This window comes from Notechis scutatus, chromosome 3 (assembly GCF_049901735.1).
Source record: "Notechis scutatus isolate UNSWTSFEM ecotype Mainland chromosome 3, rNotScu1.2, whole genome shotgun sequence".
NCBI lineage: Eukaryota > Metazoa > Chordata > Lepidosauria > Squamata > Elapidae > Notechis > Notechis scutatus.
Window position 1 is genome coordinate 44215905 of NC_142011.1, and position 19715 is coordinate 44235619.

Genomic DNA, 19715 nt, shown 5'->3' on the forward strand with positions numbered 1-19715 from the left:
AAATCAGTTATTCCCCATAGTTTCCTTGTAGCCTTATTAAAGATCTTGAGCAGTGCTTCTGAGTCTTGTGTCAAGACCAGCCAGGAGAGAAGCTAGGACAAGTAGCAATAAAGATTTCTGATTTAGGGTCAAGTCCTGGTCAAAGGAGTTGGATAGTTGTCACTAGTTTTCTTTAGTAAACTCTACATTGATAACATAATGGATTGTTTGTGAATCTGGCAGAAATATTAGAGTCAGTGATTTGGTAAATGCACTAATTTTATTTTGTCTTCTATATTAGCAATTTTTTAATCAAGTGTGATCATTTCTCCAACTTCATTACCACTCCTGGATTTAATATCTCACCATATATTTTGAGAATGAGAAAGCATATATTTTGTGGGAATATCAAAGAAATAAGGTTTCATGGCAATGATCATTAACAAATCGTTTATCTATCTCTGGTTAGTAGCAGGATATGAAGAATTAGATCCAGTTTTTTTTCAATTATATCCATCCGATCTTCAAGAGACTTCTCTATTTTAAAAAAAGGAAATAATAATTGATCACTTGAAAGAACAACAGAGAGCACATCTCTAAATAAACAGTGGACATTTTGAATTGGGGGAGCCATAAAAATTGAAATCAGAAACAAACAAACAAATGAAATGTCTTTTATTCCACATAAGATCACGAATGTCATATGCCAAATTAGCTGAGCCTGAATCTTGGGTGTACCTAAAAATTATTTTTTCTTTCATTGCCAAAATGAACGATTTATATTAGCCTTTCTCCAATTTCTGCTCTTCTTGTACTTGAGAAACATTCTTAAAATTTGGGTTTAAGAAGCAGGATCTTATGTACTAAGAGAAAGGCATTGTTTTTTAGCAGCTATTAACCTATTCATACCTCTGCAAACATTCAGGATTGTTGTTGTTTTTGTTTATTGTTGTTAGCATATGGCATTGTTATATTAGCCAGGGACCACAATGTTTTTGGAAAATAGTAAATTTGCTGCTAATTTACCAGTTTTGTTGTAGGAAACACTTGCATGCTTCCCAAGGTGTGCCAAAGGAGAGCGAGCTGGCTTTGTACCAGAAAGAAAGACAAGCAACTCTTCTTCCAGCAGCATCCAAGCCCCCGCACCTTCCCCAGAGCTGTCTTGCAAATGGGCACCAGAACTGGGAAAGTTCAGACCTAAGGAGCATCAACTCGTCTCCCCACCAAAGTGGTACCTATTTAACTACTCACATAGAACATGCTTTTGAACAATTAAGTGGGCAGAAGCTGAGGCAAGTGATGGGAACTCACCCTGCTGGATGTGGATTTGCTGGAACAGAGACCATCTCCAGCATCATTAAGCCACTTAGCCACTGCCCCTCATATTAAGGATTTATAAATATATAGTACATAAAAACTGTTGGCTATAAATTTAAATGTAGTTATCTGAGAGACTCAAATACTATTGGCTGACTGTAGGCTTGCCCATTGACTCTAAAAATATCATTCAATATTTGTAGTCTACAATATTTTTGTGTTGCATATTGTGAAAAGGATATTTCTAAATATTACACAGATAAAGTCAAAAGTGTATCTCATCCAAAAGTTTTTCATCTGAAATTTTTTCTAGGTTTCTCTTTGACTACTAACATTTTAACAGATATTGCTAATATTTTTCAAAATTGTTCACAAACTCCAAAAATTGAAAACTTGCTTTCTTAAATGAGAATTATAATGTTTTGAATATACTTATAGTCATGTGACAAAGAAAGTATACCCGCTTCAGCTACTATTGTTTTACATATCAGAACATACTAAAAATCACCTGGTCTTTAGCAGTTCTTAAAAGTAGGTAAATACAACCTCAGATGAACAACGACACATGACATATCATACCATGTCATCATTTATTTACAAAAAGCCAAAAGGGAGAAGAATCCATGTGTGAAAAAGTAAGTATACCCTTACTGCTTCAATATGTAGGAACAGGCTAAGTAGCAACCAGATATGGCTAATCAAGTGCCCCGATCAATTGATCATCAGCAAGTGTGACTACCTCTATAAAAGCAAAAAGTTATAAGTTTCCTGGTCTCCCACATTGAGGTAACTGTTAACACAATGCCAAAGAGTAAAAACATCAGCAATGATCTTAGAGAAGCAATTGTTGCTGCCCATCAATCTAGGAAGAGTTATAAGGCCATTTCCAAATACTTTAAAGTCCATCATTCTACAGTGAGGAAGATTATTCACAAGTTTGCTGGGTCTCTAGTATTGAAGTATGTGTTAACACAATGCCAAGGAGTAAAGGCATCAGCAATAACCTTAGAAAAACAATTGTTGCTGATCCCAAGCACATCAGCAAATTTACAACAGAATGGCCAAAAAAAAAAAAAAAAAAAGGAACCAAGGTTTGCAATGGGCCAGTCAGTCCAAACCTCAACCCATTTGAAATTTATGGCAGGATCTCAAAAGAGCTGTGCATAAACAAAAGTCCACAAAGCTCAAAGAACTAAAGCAATATTAAAAAGAACAGTGGGCTAAACTTCCTCCACAATGATGTGGGAGACTGATAAAGTCACACAGCAAACAATTGTTGCATGTTATTACTGCTAAAAGTGGATCTGCAAGTTATTGAATCATATGCCATCACAAATGGCTTCTCGGTTTTGGCTTTGTTTTTGTAACATAAATGATGGTATGGCTATGGAGATTCTCAATCATCTCGGACATGGTTGTCCCAAAGATGCTTTTCAAAAGGTCTTTCTTGTTTTTCTTGCTTTTCTTTGTTTTCTTTTTTTTGGTTTGGAACTGAAGAAGCTTCTTGGATAAGAAGCAGAACGTTTTCAAGAAAAAAATCAAGATAGTCCAGTTGTCTTTTGAAAAGTACCTTTGGGACAAATGATGACATGGTGTAATACAGGGGTGGTATTCAAAAATTTCAGCAACCGGTTCTCTGCCCGGTTGCTAGGTGGGCGTAGCCATGGTGGGCATGGCCTACTTGGCCTCCTGCACCATGATGGGGTGGGCATTTTCTCCCTCCCCAGGCTCCAGAGGCTTTCCTTGATCCTCCAGGAGGGTGAAAATGGCCTCCCCTGGAGAGCTCCAGAGGCTCTCCAGGGGCCAAAAATGGGCCCGTTTCCTGACTTCCAGAACTTCCAGGAGGCCCATTTTTCACCCTCCCAGGTTGTGCATCTTTCCAATTTTCAACTCTGATGTTCAACAAAAATTTAAGAAAAATTACTTACTCTTATCACACCTTGGAACCCACGGTTTCCACTGACTATCAGCGTCACATTCAATTAAAGAAGACCCTAACAAAGTGTAGCCAGGATTGCATTCAATTATTATTTTATTCTGATACGTATATGTAGCTTGAAACACACTTGCTATTCTTCCATTTGGGATTCTTGGTCTGTGGCACTTAACCTCTGGAAAAGAAATCAATGTTTAGTTTGCACTAAATACCCAACTGGCTTGATGAGGGGCAAATGAGAAAGTATGCATGATGTTACTGTTATCATGATGATAGTCAAGTGGAGTCAGTAACTCTGCAGGATAATTTGTTTACACTCAGTGCTGCATGGGGGTCCATATTTGTTCCATGGGCAAAAGGGAGATTTACATCTCAGTTTCTTCTGAGACTTCAGCATATGTCATTCTTCTTTCAAAAGGCAAGAAAATACTATGATAGTCTGCTAAATGAAATGAAACATATTCCTCAAGTATGCACAACCCCATAGTTGTAAGCCATTCTGTAGATTAGCTGCACAAGAAAAGGATGGAAAGCAGTTAAGATAACACAGTTGTGGCTATAGGATCTTTCCTCCAAGACCAAACATCTGAACCAGCAGTGGCATTCGACCGGTTCTGCCCGGTTCTGGAGAGCCGGGAGGAGCGATGAGCAGTGGAGACCGAACCAGTTATCTCTGCTGCTCTAATGGCTGTGCTGTTGGGCCCACCCACCCGCCCGGGCTCCCATACTCACCTTTATCCACTGAATTTGAAGCGCAGCTGCTTTGCATGGCACAGAATAGTGCTGCGCGGCAGCTGCTGAAATGACCGGGATTGTGCAGGATTGCAGGAGGCGAGTTAAAACGCCTCTGCGCCTGTGCAAAGTGCGCATTTGTTGCATGAGTGCACACAAAGTGTGTGCACACATGCAAAGCACGCCCACCAAGCCACACCCACCAAACCAGTGGCAACAATATTTGAATTCCACCACCGATCTAAACCCTGAAAAGGGGTTGTGATTAGCAATCCAGTAATGTGATGACTCACCTTCAGTGCAATCTTCTTTTGGAGAAACAGTGCCAGGCTTAGGGGGAATCGGGGGAGTAGAAGGAACAGCAGGTGTGGGGGGTTTGGTTGGTTTGGAAGTGGTAGGGACTACACAAAAAGAAAGGGGAAAATGTTTATGTAGTTTTCTCCAGACCCAGGATGCTCAACTTTAAAATTTTCAACACTGATGTTCAACAAAGTTTTAAAAAACATTACTTACTCTTACCACACAATGAAAGAGATGGTTTCCACTGACTATCAGCGTCGCATTGAATTAAAGAAGATCCTAACAAAGTGTAGCCAGGATTGCATTCAATCTCTAAATTATCCTGATACGTATATGTAGCTTGATACACACTTGTCACGTTTCCATTTGGGATGCTTGGTCTAGGGCACTTGACCTCTGGAAAAGAAATCAATGTTTAGTTTGCACCAAATATTGCATCAAAAACCAACTGGCTTCATGGGGGGAATGAAAAAGTATGCCATGATATTATCATTACACAAATGCAGTAAGTTATATATTTCTGTCACAGAGTGGGAAACAAGTATATAATGATGACCTGTATGTATGTTGTGGCATCACCATATGATGTAATTATGTTTTGCTGCCATAACCAGGGATCTTAAGGCTGGAAGCCATTATTTGCTTACCTTTGGCCAAAAAGAATAGCTATCTAATATGGCTGCCCCTTGTTTGCAGGATTTGCATGGAACAAGATGAAATGGTCACAAAGCTAATTACCTGCAGCTTCAAATAACTGAACAAAATATGTCAGTTCACAAACTTACACTTAAGCATATAGATATAGTAGTTATAAATAATCTACAAAACACTGATGCAACCAAAAATCATTGAAGGCAGTTATCAAATGATTTTAAAGTAATATGAAACCGGATTATTTTTTAAATGACTTGGGTTTGAAGTAAGATTTATTTTCTATGATTAAGGCACATAGTCCTCTTGGCATGGGAAATCATCTTGTTAGATTATAAGAAATTGCCCAATGTTTTACCTTTATTGTATTAGAGGGAAACAAAATTAAATTATTTTTATTGTCCTCTTAACACAGGGCTGTCAAACTCAAGGCCCGGGGGCCGCATCTGGCCCACAGGGTATTAAGATCTGTCCTGCGGGGCCACCTTGAGAATAGGGAAGGACTGGACCGCGGTGCTTTTGCCAGTGAAAATAGGCTTCCAAGCTCTGTTTTCGGCTGCCACAACCTCCTGCAATCCTCTGCCAGTGGAAATGGAGCTTGGGAGGGCTGCATGCGAGCTCTGTTTTTGCTGGCAGAGGGTTGCAGGAGGTCATGGCAGCTGAAAATGGAGCTCAGGAGCCTGTTTTCACAGGCAGAGCACTCAGACACCACACGCACCACCGACATGAGTGACATCAAGCTGGCCACGTCCACTCTGGCCATGCCCACCCCGCCTCCCTGAGGTCAAACACAACCCTGATGTGGCCTTCAATAAAATTGAGTTTGACACTCCTTAACAAATAATATAATAATGCTAATCGAGCTCAAAGGGATAATTACCAAATTGGAATACAAGCAATAGAATAAATTATTCAAACTATGTTTGCATTTCTTTCAATACTCCCCTGTGAGAACTAGTTTCAGATTCCTACTTTGTAATCCACAGCAGCCTAATGTTTAAAAGACAAGTTTACCAGATTACAACAAAGAAATACTTAACAAATGGGGGGGGGGAGGAAACAATTTTACAGTCTGAAAGTAAAGAAAAGAACATAAAATTCCATTACTTTTGCATTCAGGTGAAGGCAAATCCCACTTTCCATCTATACCATTTTCTGCAACTACACATGTAATTGCATAATTTCCAATAAGGGAGTAATCAGGATCACACCGATAGATTGCTATCCAGCCAACGTCATATACATCTGAAGGACTGGGATCATATCTTCCATTGGCAATTACAGGAGGACGAACACAAGGAATACCTGGAGATAAAAAATCAACACTGATTCAAGTAGGCTAGAATTGCAAAGCATCTGGATGAAAATTACCTACCTCATGGGATAGATGTTTAGCTGCATGAATTAATTACTTCAGTCCATCAGGTAAATACACATCTTTGAAATACGTTCTACTATCAACCAGTCACTGTTCTAGTGCCCAAGACAACATCCCTATGCAAATAAATATCTGCTGTCCATCTCCTGCATGAGATTTCTTGATAACATTCTTTTTATCAAAGTGGGTCTTCCTCATTATGATCTCTTCCGTATGCAAGTCTACACTAGAAAAATTACATTCTGCCTCTGGAAACAATTACCCATCTCTTGACAGAATATAACAAAAATTCTTACTTCATTTGAGAAAAGTGATCTCAACAATTGTTTTCTTTTCAACAAAGTACCTATTTTGAAGTAAGTGCTGAAAATGATGGCCACTTTGAGGAGATAGCTATGCAACCCAGAGACGGCTGCCCTCCTTCTCCAACATCAGGGCCAGAGATCTTCCAAAGGTGTGCATAATGCTGATGGGCATGTGGGGAGAGGGCCCGAGGGCTGTGGGATCCAGCAGGGAGGGATTGGGGGAGGGGAAAGAGGCAAGGGGCACTGCAGAATTCCTGTAGGTAGGAGATTGTAAGGATGAATGATTGTGAGGAAGCTGCAGCAGCTGTAACTTTGAAATAGGGTCCCAAGTAGCTTTTGTGGAATCTGTGTAACTTTGAAAAGCCATTAAGTGACCTGTTGTTAAGCAAGGACTACCTGTAAAACTGAAGAAGGCAGGATTCTGGATATCATTGTTAATGTAGTCCCATGTAACCAAATTTGAACAGTTAGTGCAATGAACTTTACCATTAAAAAGGTATACCTGCATTTGCTTTACTGTGAGCAGAACCCATTAGATTGGAGGAGCTGATGAAGCAAAATCTCTAGTTGCACACGGTTCTAGTCATATTTAAGGAAACATGAGCAGTAGCCCCTTTCATGGTTTATTCTTCAATCCAGCAACATTGTAATCTGAGGGGAAGGATATAACTAACTATATTGAGGATATTCTACCTCATATTCTTTAAACTGGTTCCAGTAGTGGTGACAGAGAAGATCAAGCCTAAAGGCCTTTGATGGTGTTATTTAATGACAAAATGAAGCTATGGGGATGGAGCAGGGCGGAGGAAGGAAACATTTATCAATGCTAGTCAAATATTATCAGTTTGTATATTGAACTTTATACTATGAATTGAGGCTCTACAGGTAATATTGCTATCCTGATGCCTGGACAGCAGAAGATGAGGAAAAGATTTAATCTAAGCAAGATGAAGTAACTGCATTAGGAAGCCATCTATTCCCTTGGGGGGTGGGGGTGTGTGTGTCGTAATTTAGTCCAGGATATTTTATAATCTTCATAATCTGGGGGACACTGCTTGACTCATGGCTCCTCAAGGAGTATATAACAGCTGTGGTTAGTAGAACTATTCTATTCTATTCTATTCTATTCTATTCTATTCTATTCTATTCTGTTCTGTTCTGTTCTGTTCTGTTCTGTTCTGTTCTGTTCTGTTCTATTCTATTCTATTCTATTCTATTCCGTGTTATATTGTTTGTCAGTTTTAATCTCTTTGGCTCTTCTCACAGTCACTAATAAATGGCTTAAAAATCTCTTGGTTGAGCTTTTGCAGCACACTGTCTTTGAAAATCACTGAGAAGGTATAGGTAGTCAAAAATGAAAAAAAAAATGCAAATAGTTATGGGTGTATCTCATTTTGTCTATATAACAACAGTTCCTTGAGAGCTGCAGTAGTGATGGGTTTATTCAAACTGCTGGTTGTCATCATTAAATAGCTGATGACTGAAGCATCTTCAAAAATGTCTACTCCAATAACCACCTGACCAATGAGATCTGAAGCCAGCCTTCTGTGGAACAGCATTCCCTCCCACCTGAGAGATGAGAATAGCCCCAACCATGAATCTGTTCCTGGAGGTCTTGGGAACTGGAATATTGTTCTCTCTTGTAGTGAATTGTTTGCTTACTAAATGTGATATACTTTGTAGTATTGCTGCACTTCATGTTACTGCTTTTGTAAATATTTTATATTTTTCACTTGGTTTAGGGACATTGGATATGAATATCATTCAGATAATGCAGGAAAAAGTTCTGTTGATATGTTTCATTTAGACATACTTATAAATAAGCAAAATTATTCAGCTAAAAGCTAAGCAGACTGAATTTTTGCTATTAGAAAGTTAAAGGTAAAAGCACCAAAAGAAACCTAATAAATTTAAAATAAAGTATCATCTTACGTTCGCAAACTGGAAGCTCTCTATTCCAGTCAACTATGCCTGATTTCAGAACACACCGACGAACAGAACCACCTATTATTCTGAACCTAAAAGGGAAAAAAGACCACCTTTTCGTAAATAAATTATTAAAATTATATAGAATATTTGAGGTTTAGCCATGGATTGTTCAGTTGTAATTTCTTCGCAACAATTACAGTTATAATTTTTGCCACCTTAATGAATATTTTACACTTTCATTCCATGTCTTAACATAATGATTTTGAAACAGCATACATGTGTCAAATTTACGCCCAAATATTCTACCTTTTTCTCAATCTTGGAAACTGTTTTATTCATAAATTCTATTTGATTTTGCATCTTCATATTTTTATTAACATATTTGGCTTCTGTTTAATAATCTTAAAACCTGCTAATGTATCAAATTATTTTAATTGAATTGAATTAAAAGGCCAGGCTTGAACTTTAGGTTTTGGGCAGATACTGCACTTTATCCACTGTGCCACCAAGGCTCTCTTTCACTCAAGAGGCTTAGTCCAAACCAAACCAATTTTATTATGATATATAGAAATGTAGGAACCCAGTCAGTATGTCTCCATGTCTGCTTATTAACAATCCCTAGAAACATATTCCAAAATCTGATAAGGTGAACATACCAGAAATGTTCACCTTCAAACCAATGTCAAAGCTTCATATCCAGGGGTGGTATTCTACTGGTTCGGACCGGTTCTATAGAACTGGTTGTTATGATTCTGTGCAGTTCAGAGAACTGGAAAATCATGCCACTGGCTGGGCCTGCCCCTCTCCGCCCTCCCCTCTCCTCCCTGCCCAGTCAGGCCTTATCACACATATGCAACATCGTGTGCGTTCCTGACATCGCTGAGTGTGTTCTTCCCTGCCCAGTCACTCATTAAGGTATTTCTTTTTTTTCCCCTCCCACCAATCACGTGTTCCTATGATCAGCTGTGCCAGGATTCCCCTCGCTGTCTTACTGGTTCACCCAGGATGCTTCCCTGAAGCCCTGGAAGGCAAAAAATGTAGGGGGGGCAGACCCCCCTACCCCCCACTCCATTTTTTGGCTTCCTGGGCCCCAGGGAAGCTTCCTGAGAGGAAAAATGCCCCAGGAGGCTTCCCTGAGTCCCAGAAGGCCCCCAAAATGGAGCGTGAGGGGGTGCTGCACGCCCCCCAGCTCCATTTTTTTTAATTTCCTGAGGCCCAGAATGCCCCAAATCGGAGCATGGGGGGATGCACCCCCCCGGCTCCATTTTTTCCTTTCTGAGCCACAGGGAAACTTTCTGGGAGCAAAAACACCCCCCCAGGAGGTTAACCTGAGGCCCAGAAGGCCCAAACAAATGGGGGGGTTGCTGCAAAAAAAGCCATGCCCACCCAGTCACCTGGCCACACCCACCTAACCACACCAACAAAGCCAAATTGTTAAACAATTTGAATCCCACCCTGTTCATATCCCACCCCTCTACTGCCACTATAAATTACTTTTCCTGCTCCCCATTTCCAAGTAGATATAATAATGTTACACATGTGATATCACTACCAAGAATGAAGAAGCCATACATGGAAAGATCCTCTGGGGATAGGAACATAGAAAAATGTATGGATATAGGTTAATATGGCCTCTAAATAATTTGATCAGTAAAACTGATCAAAGCAAAAAAAGATGTTTAAGCTGCTTTTGAGATATTTGTATCTTAATGAAGGCATATGAAGACTTATAGTACATATTCACAGTTCAGATTTTTAATATCAGTACTTCCTGAAACAATACATGATTGTCATTTCTCTCTAAACATATTTTACAAAACTAAGTTGCTTCAAGAAATGATCTCTAACTTACCCATAATTGCAACCAAGGGTTACTTCCTCTCCAAGTCGCAAGTCATCTGAAGAGACTATTTTGCCATTTTCTATATTTGGAACGGGACATCTCTTTCCTAAAAAGATTGGAACTGATGTTATCATGGGCCTTTGCCATTTTTACAATAAAATGAACACGGAAAATAGTATCTTTCTGGTGACTGAATGACTTGATTAGTCTAATCATTGGTCTGCAGAAAATCTTCAATGTGAAAGAAACTTTCAGGTTGGGGGTTAAACTCAACATGGATGAGAACAGTTCTTCTACATCTCTGAAAGTTAGTGTGCTTCAGATTGCACTGGTTGAGGGACTGTAGTTTTATCTAATATTCCTTCAAGGAACCTATGGCATTATACATATCTGTCTCCATTATAGAGGTGTACAAATACTTCATCCTGCTTCTATGTTTAGGTAAAGAAATATCTCTGAAATTATGGTCTCATGGGACACAAATTGTCTAGTAATAAGCTAGAACTCTAGTTCAACCTCAGTGAGTAAATGTGGTGGTCCATAGTTTTTTTTACAGTTACAGATAAGCCTCAGTTATCAATAATAATTGGGACAGAAATTTCTACCACTAAGCAATATAGTTGTAAGATACAGCATCATGTGACTGTATTTTTTAGTGATGGCAATTCTGTCCACCCCATTGTTGTTAGTTGAGAATTGTGAGTCATTAAGCAAGGATTTCTTCATGACTCCTTGCTGGCTACTAACAAGCATAGGCAATAGGGAAACTGGCAGGAAATTGTGACTCCTAGACAGCATGCAAGCAACCAGCAGGGAGGTAAGTAATTGCTGCTTCTCTGGCGCAAGTGCAGCCACTGTGGGTGGCCACAAGTATTGCTTTGCTCAACCTCACTTCTTCCCTCCCAACTCACTTTCTTCACTTTGGAAAGAAGACTTTGCATGGCCAGAGGTTTCCACATGAAGGTTCAAGTTGTCAGCAGTGAGGGGGGAAATGATGGTGAAGTTCATCTGGAGGTGGCAGAGTGTAGGGCAGCTGGGGTAGAGCACAGGGAGATCCAAATGTCAGAGTTGGAGGGAAGACAGATGGTACTGGGGAAGTTGAAATAAACCCTCCAGGTTTAAATATGGGTGGGTGGTCAAGAGGTTCTAACAAGCTAGAGATCCCGATTTCATAGGCAACAGTATAAAAACTGGCCACACCAATATTTCTAATTCAGTGAGCAAGAAAATCCAAAAAAGTACAAATTATTATTGCCCAGTAGAATGCTTTCAGAATTCTCATAACTCAGTATTCAGGTTTGTCTGAATGTAAATCTCTGAAAGTTTGCATGTACTTCATTCAGCATTTTATAAGAGCTTAGGCTAAACATAAATCTAAAACGATTAAAAGCGTGCAAACATGCTTTTTCTTCTCCCTTGAGTACCATTTTTGTTGAAGGTTTTCTTTAGATAGTATATGTGACCGTGACCTCTTAAATGAGGGCAGAATATACATTTAATAAATGATAAATAAGCAAAAATTCTGATTCATCATAAATGACAATACGAAGAGTAATTTTTGGTTGATTTCTCCTACCATCCACAGTGTTAGTATTACATACATCCTAGGATCCTGGGCCTACTGCCCTCCAAAACAGAGAAGCATCTGAATGAAGATGAACAGCTTCAAGGCAGCATAACAATAACTGATGTGCCCTAGTATTTTTAATGAATTCTGGTGGCAGAAGAAACCAAGAAACAGCAATTCAGAAACACCCCACCCAAATGCTTGCTAAATTCTCAGGATCCAATAGCCAGATTAATTTTCAGATAATGTTTTATTCAAAGTAAATTACAGGATGGAAACTAAAGCTACAACTTTAAATCTGACAATTTTGAAGAACTGAACATATTTCATTCAATATTTCATAGAAGCCACTGGTGTTGACAAAAGATACTCACCTTGACAAAGTGTAGGAAGATCTGTCCACTTACTAGTGTCAAGACATATCATTCTAGGAGTTATTCCAGGTATATATTCATAACCTGTAATGCACTGTAATCTCAGAACAGCTGCAGCTGGATAGGTATCTTCTAGGCCTCCTCCTCCTCTTAGTGAAGAATAGGGAGGTAGAACTGGTCTTGGGCAGTCACCTGTTGGTAAAGAAACATGAGGAAGCTCTGAAGTAAGCAAAAGACATAAAGGTTTATTGCAGTACCAAAGCCCAGCCATACATAAAATCTTAACCATAGATTTACTTCCTGAAAGCCTGTCCCAGGTGAAAGACCCTCACTTAATCTTTCAGGTCTTCTAATGATTCACTCATCACCACTGTAACTGAGTCTTCTCTGCTCATTCTGTTGCTGAACACCCTCTTCTTCTTTTTCTTCCAATTTTCCCAGCATCAGAGCTTTCTTTACAGAGTTACCTCTTCACAGTACAGTCATGTGAAAAGGAAAGTATGAGTTCTGTAATGTTATGTATAGGGACAGCAAAAGCCATCTAGTCCTTAGCAGTTCTTAATAATAACCACGATAACCATAGATGAACAACAACACATGACATATCACACCATGTTAGCATTTATTTTACAAAAAATGGAGAAGAATCCATGTATGAAAAAGCAAGTACACTCTTATTGTTTCCATAGGTAGGAAGAGAGGCTATCAGTCAGGTAGCTCTATTCAAGCACCCTTGATCAATTGATCATCAGCAAGTGTGGCTGCCTCTATAAAAGCTGAAGCTTTAGGAGTTTGCTGGTCTCCAGCATTGAGGTATTTGTTAATAAAATGCCAAAGAGAAAAAACATCAGCAATGATCTTAGAGAAGGAATTGTTGCTGCCCATCAATCTAGGAAGGATTATAAGGCCATTCCAAACATTCTAAAATGAAGAAGATTATTCACAAGTGGAGAACATTCAAGACAGTTACCAATCTTCCAGGAGTGGACATTGCAGCAATTTTCCCCCAAGATCAGACCATGGAATGCCCAGAGAAATTGCAAGAAATCGAAGTTACATTTCACACTATATAGGCCTCAGTATTATGTTAAATTTTCAAGTTCATGGCAGTACAATTAGAAGAAGACTGAACAAGTTTGGTTTGTTTGGAAGAGTTGCCAGGGGAAAGCCTCTTCTCTCTAAAAATAAAATGAAAGCATGGCTTAGGTATGCAAAGTTGCATCTGAACAAATCACAATACTTGTGGAACACTATCCTTTGGACAGATGGAACCAAAGTGGAAATGTTTGGTCATAATGCACAGTGGCACGTTTGGCAAAAACCAAACACAGTATATTAACACAGACATCTCATACCAACCATTAAGCATGGTGGTGGAGGGGTGATGATTTGTGCTTGTTTTGCTGTCACAGGATCTAGGTACCGTGCAGTCATTGAGTTGACCAAAGTATTCTAGAGTCAAATATGAGCAGGGGTGGGCTGCTGGGGGTTCGCAGGGGTTTGGGAGAGCCCCTAGCTAAGATTCTGTGCAGTTTGGAGACCCCCCAAATCCCACTCCTGGATGGCCCCACCCACCCCACCCCGCCCATCCCAGGAGTCCCCACATGGCCAGTTTTAGATGTAGATAAGAGCAGGGCCCATGCGGAGGCTCGGGGAGGGCAAAAAAATTGGCCTTCTAGAAGTTTGGGAAGGCCGGAAATGGGCCCATTTCCGGCTTCTAGAGAGCCTCCGGAGTCTGGGGAGACCATTTTTGCCCTCCAAGAGGCTTGAGGAAAGCCTCTGGAGCCCAGGGAGGGCAAACACCCCCCCCCTATGGTGCAGGAGGCTGACTAGGCCATGGCCACTATGGCCATGCCCACCAGCAACCGGGCAGAGAATCTGTTGCTAAAATTTTTGAAGTCCACCCCTGAATATGAGGCCATTTGTTGGGCAGCTAAAGCTTGGCTGACACTGGGTCACACATCAGGACAAGGATCCCAAGCATACCAGCAAATCTACAAGAGAATGGCTGAAAAAGAAAGTAACCGCGGTGTTGCAATAGCTCGGTCAAAGTCCAGACCTCAATCTGATTGAAATGGTGTTTTGAGACCTCAAGCGAACAGTGGACAAACAAGTACCCACAAATCTCTATGAACTGAAGTAGAGTGGGCCAAAGCTCATCCACAATGATATGAGAGACTGATAATGTCATGCAGAAAAGAATTACTTCAGGTTATTGCTGCTAAATATGGTTCTACAAACTATTGCATCATAGGGTATTCTTACTTCTTCACACATGGTTTCTCCGTTTTGGCTTTCTTTTTGTAAAATAAATGATGACGTAGTGTAATATGTCATCTGTTATTGATGATCTGAGATATGTATTTATCTACTTTTGAAATAATTGCTAAGGATCAGATGATTTTTACAATGTCCTGATACATAAAACCATAGAACTCAAAGAGGGTGTACTTACTTTTTCATGACTATATTTGAAATGCAGTACTTCAAGGCTGAGCATTTGTGCTTCAACACTCTAGGCTAATTTGTTGATGATCCATTTGTTTGATTTCTTGGCTGTCTATAATATTCTCAGAAGTTTTTTAAATTATTATTTTATTTGTTTTAATTCAATTCGTACGCAACTCCAATGGATTTTGTTTCTGCAACATGAACATCAAAGTTTAAGAGAGTCAATACTCTTTTGCTTCTTGAAAACCAACATTTGCCTCCATAAAAACTGCTGCAACTTCTAACCTAGGTTGGCATGCTCACATAATATTTATGACTATGTTGCATTGTATTGAAATTGTCAATCTCAATTACTGTCATTAAGTGAAGATCATCTGTAATGACTGATGCACCACTACATACTAGATATAGTTATCCATGCAGGATTACTACATTCATGTCAGAAGCATCTGCCAAGGCGCTTCCAACATATGCAGTATTCCATGCAGTAACTGGATTACTTACTGCATGGCACTTCCATGTAGTAACTGGATCAGATATTGGTTTCTCCATACATGAATTTTCACAAAATTGGAATATGAAAACTGGTATAGAGCAGAGGTGCTTCAGATGATCTAGGATACATATCTGTAAGAAATTTATCTGGTCTGGTCTGATGGTGGCTTAGCAGAATGTTTGAAAATTAAAGTCCAATTTTGTGTCACTTACAATGGCTGCTTGTACAATCTGAAACTCAATTTATCTGTCTGTTATTAACTTTTAAAACTTGAATCTTCACAATTTTGTAAGGCAGGGAACCATGCTCAAAATAGCTCAGGTCAAAATAAAACCTGATTTAAGTAAAAATCAAGTCAATGAATATAGTTGAGAGTAATGACTACAATGTAATACTTTTTCCTTTTTAGTCATAAAAATACAATTTAATGATAATTTTGGATGAGGCTCTGGAGTGTATCCATGCTTTGCATGTGCATCTATGGGCTTTATGTCGTGTAGCACACACTAAATATTTAAAAACTGCTTCCAAGCCTGTCTCTTGTCTTAGTTCTGCCTCCTCGATACTTCTTGAGCAGCAGCAATAACTTTCGGCCAGGGGTGTTAAACTTGTGGCCCATGGGCTGGATGCATGGGCTCACATGCTGGCCCCGCCCCCACACAGTTTAGTGAGGAGGAAAAAAGTCCTGATACATCATGTGATGCTGCTGTGATGCTGCAGGTTTGACACCCTTGTTTTAGGCGGTGGCTGCACTCCTTTTCTACATATGTTTTGACATCCCTTAAGTTCTCCACACAGGCAGAACTTGCACCACAATGAAAACTGTGGGACCCACATATATATATATATATATTTCATTTATTAGATTTCAAAAAGCGCTCATGGTGGCAAGCACAGCAGGCCCTTCCCCCTATTTTTCTGTACAGCAACAATCCTGTGGATCAAGTTAAGCTCAGTTAGCCCCTTTTCACCAGTAAAAGGTTATATGCTGAGGAATTCCAAGCCAAGTTGACTTGGGCTCACCTATTCTTTATAAGGGTACCTTAAAATGTTGAATTGAAAGTATATTTCAAGACAGTATTTAAAATGATTCTATATACTTTGCACCCTGGCTATATTATCTGTGGACATTGCCTTCTCTGAATATAAAAATTATGCTGCAGGCAAATATCCCTACATAGTGACTTAAAATATTTTAAATAAACACATAAAATCTCCTGATTCTTCTTTCCAGGATTCAGATTCATGTTCTCAAACAGGACTTTAGCCTCTTGGCTTTCAGTTGGTGTTTGCAGCCTATTTTTATAGAAACTGAACTTCGGAGAAACAGTTTTCCAAGCATTAATTTTCCAAGTTTAATGGATTTCTCATGGGAACTAGGCTTCTGTATGATGAGTCAAAAATGTGAAAGGGCTTCATGATTTATGCGCTGAGTAACAATTCTGGCTAGTTTGTTTTATGTTCCATTTCTGTGTTTGTTTTCTCGTTAACTGCATTTATCAAGGAGAGTGCTCTAAGTGGGTGTAGATAAAAGTCCTACTTCTTAAGACTAGTACAAATACAAATGAGAACAAAAAAGTAGGGTAGGTAAAAAATTAAAACTGCTTGAAAGTAATCTATTAGTTTTCCACTTCTCTTTCTGTAATGCCAGGCTTGGCAAGAAACTGAAGAAAACCCATTGACTTGCCCTTCTGGAATGTCAGGAGAATTTGTACAGATACTTGGCAAGTTTGACCCTCCTAAAATGAACTCCTCATCAGTGCTTCAAGTGCTAATCTGGGCAGCCTTGAGTAGCAAAGTAGAATGTCATCCCGGCACAACTTGATCTGATCTGATCTGTGTCTTATGAAGAATTAGTAGAGAATTAGTAGAACAAATAAAAGCAGAAGCAGAAAGACAAAATAAAATATAATGCCACAGGGAATAGATAGGCCCATGAGAAGGAAATTTTCTTGCCACCTCCTCTACTTAAAAGCAATAAATATTTAAGCCAATGCTTGTGTTAACCTGGCCCCATTTGTCCATCCTCAAAAGACTTCGTACTTTATTCGGAAGTCAAGTCTGACCTATGATTCTGTCCTGGACTGGTCAACTTGAGCCCATCTTCAAAATGCTGAGAACTGAGTTCTCAATTATATTTACAGGACCAGCATAGAAATAAAGCAGCCCTTTAGCACAAGAGGACACAATTTTAAAATTCAACCCTGTAGCACAAGAGAACACAATTTTAAAATTCCACCCACACTGGAAGGAATTGAGCAGTGAGAAAATGGATGAAGCTCCAAGCAATGTTAGCCTTGCCCTCCAAAAGAGCCTGGAAAGCATGAAGTAAAGTGAAATGTAAAAAGCTGTTAAAAATAAGTGGGACCATGGCTTGAGGAAGCCTCGGTTCTCTCTCAGAAAGCAGTTAACCTCCTGGAAGCCAGGTCAGCCCCTTTTCTTTCAGAAACCAAAAGCAAACCACCAAGAGTGCATTTTACTTACTTTGAACTTCAGACAAGGACAGCAGCAGCAACATCCAGGCTAGGAGCCCAGCCTGGTTGCAAGATAATGCTATCATTGCAGCAGCAGTAGAGAAATCTCTGATCTTCAGAAGAATTCTGAGAAGAATATTGGCAGCTTCGGACAGAGCAAGAATTTCCACAGCCAAGACCCATAAGGCAAAATGTGATAAACTGAGAGAAAAGGAGTGTCTTTGTTTTCAATAGGCACTCGGTGTCTTTTTGTTGGTGAGCCAGAGAAGTTCCTGGTTCAGAACAAACAAATAAATGTTTTATTTATACAAAGGATTAGAAAGGATTAGAAATAAATCCCAGGCACAGAGTATGCCAAATTTGTGGTGACATAAATTGACAAGGTGACTCTCAAAATAGACTTCTCAGCAGTGTTTAGAAATAAATGCAAATATGTTTTATGTTTATTCATACAATTTATACATTGCCTAACTGTAATCAAGTCTAGGAAGCTTATACTAACCACAAATCAATTTACAGACAGGTGCAGATCACGTATATCCAGAAAATAAGGCAAACAGAACAACATAGCAACCTGCTGGGTGTCAACAGCCAGCCTTCTCTAAGATCTGGGAGAATAGCCACGTTTCCAATGACTTTCAATGATTGTCAGGGTGCTGAGGGGTGTTCCTAAGGGCAGAGCCCAGCACTGAGAACACACGCTTCCTAGTCCCACTGGATTACATTGTTGGATTGAAACAATCTGGAATGCACCTACTTTGCCAATCTTATTGGATGGGCAGAAGCTATCACATATAGGCAGTCCTTCAAATAATCAGACCCTATGCCAGGGATGTCAAACTCGATTTCATTGAGGGCTGCATCATGGCTGTGTTTGACCTCGGGGGGCCAGGGTGACCATGGCCAGCTCGAAATCACTTGTGTCGGGGGCACCTGTAGTGGCCTGAGCACTCTGCCAGCAAAAAAAAGCTTCCAAGTTCCATTTTCGGCTCCAACGGACTCCTGCAACCCTCTGCCAGTAAAAACAGAGCTTGGGAGGCAATGTCAGTGGCTTAGAACACAGCAAGCCCTTCCACAGCCTCAAACCAGATAGCCAGGTTATGGTTATCGGACGTCTGAACAAGATGAACGGAGACAGCGACAACTGGGATGGAGGACACTTATGAGAAAGGAGTACACAATAACTCTAATTTTCTTGAAATCAACAACAAATTTACAGCAAACTATCAAAAATGTTCTTAGGCCTAGATGTACATACATGGAATTACTGTTTCCAGCATCAGAAAAACTTCTGATTTTTCAGTTTAAAAATTTTCCCCCTTAAAATCTTTATCTTCAAGAACATATGCTAGCAATGATATAAAATAAATGGCATGTTTTTCAAATGTCATCATAAAAACATATGATAAGTCATGTGATTTACAGACTACTATGATCAGATTCATTGGATTGAAATTGATTCTTGGATCAATTCAGGATTCAGTTGGGAGACAGGAGGATAAAAAAAGTGACATGTTGTTTTGCCAGATTTCTGGTAACCCTAGACAGGTTGAAATATAATAAACTGCCAAGCAAAGGAGTGTCACTGCTCTCATTCAACAGGCCTATTTATTTTATTTCACTGCTTTTGTTGGTGACCACAGCTTCCTGGTTCATATTTGTTACTTCTATCCCCCTTGCAGAATTCATGCTTAAGCTTTGCTTTTCTAAAAAAACAGATTGATCACAGGGAAGATATTAAGAATATGATCTTTACCCTTTTTTGCCTGTCATATTGTATATTTGCATTTCTTTGGCAGCTCTAATTCTTTCAACCAACGCTTCTGGATTTAATTGACAGCCCTTTCTTTGTAACTATAAAGTTAGGTAAGTTAGGTAAGATAATGCAAAAGATAACTGATAGCCCTTGAATCACTGATTCCATTTGGGGAATTAATTCAATTTGGTTTAGATGCTCAAACTGTTGAAATGAATCATTCTGGT

General features: G+C 39.5%; 1 protein-coding gene across 1 annotated transcript in view; it reads right to left on the reverse strand.

The window, feature by feature from the left end:
* Window positions 1-17933, reverse strand: part of LOC113418086 (complement receptor type 1-like) — a 160725-nt gene extending 142792 nt beyond the window's left edge. Inside the window, exons 1-8 of the mRNA XM_087959051.1 lie at window positions 17743-17933; window positions 12312-12503; window positions 10380-10476; window positions 8531-8616; window positions 6023-6220; window positions 4478-4660; window positions 4258-4365; window positions 3225-3407 (exon numbers count right to left, since the gene is read on the reverse strand). Coding sequence (XP_087815177.1) covers window positions 3225-3407; window positions 4258-4365; window positions 4478-4660; window positions 6023-6220; window positions 8531-8616; window positions 10380-10476; window positions 12312-12503; window positions 17743-17818 — 1123 coding nt within the window. The 5' untranslated portion in view covers window positions 17819-17933. The remainder of the gene's footprint in view (window positions 1-3224; window positions 3408-4257; window positions 4366-4477; window positions 4661-6022; window positions 6221-8530; window positions 8617-10379; window positions 10477-12311; window positions 12504-17742) is intronic.
* Window positions 17934-19715: the final 1782 nt, after the last annotated feature.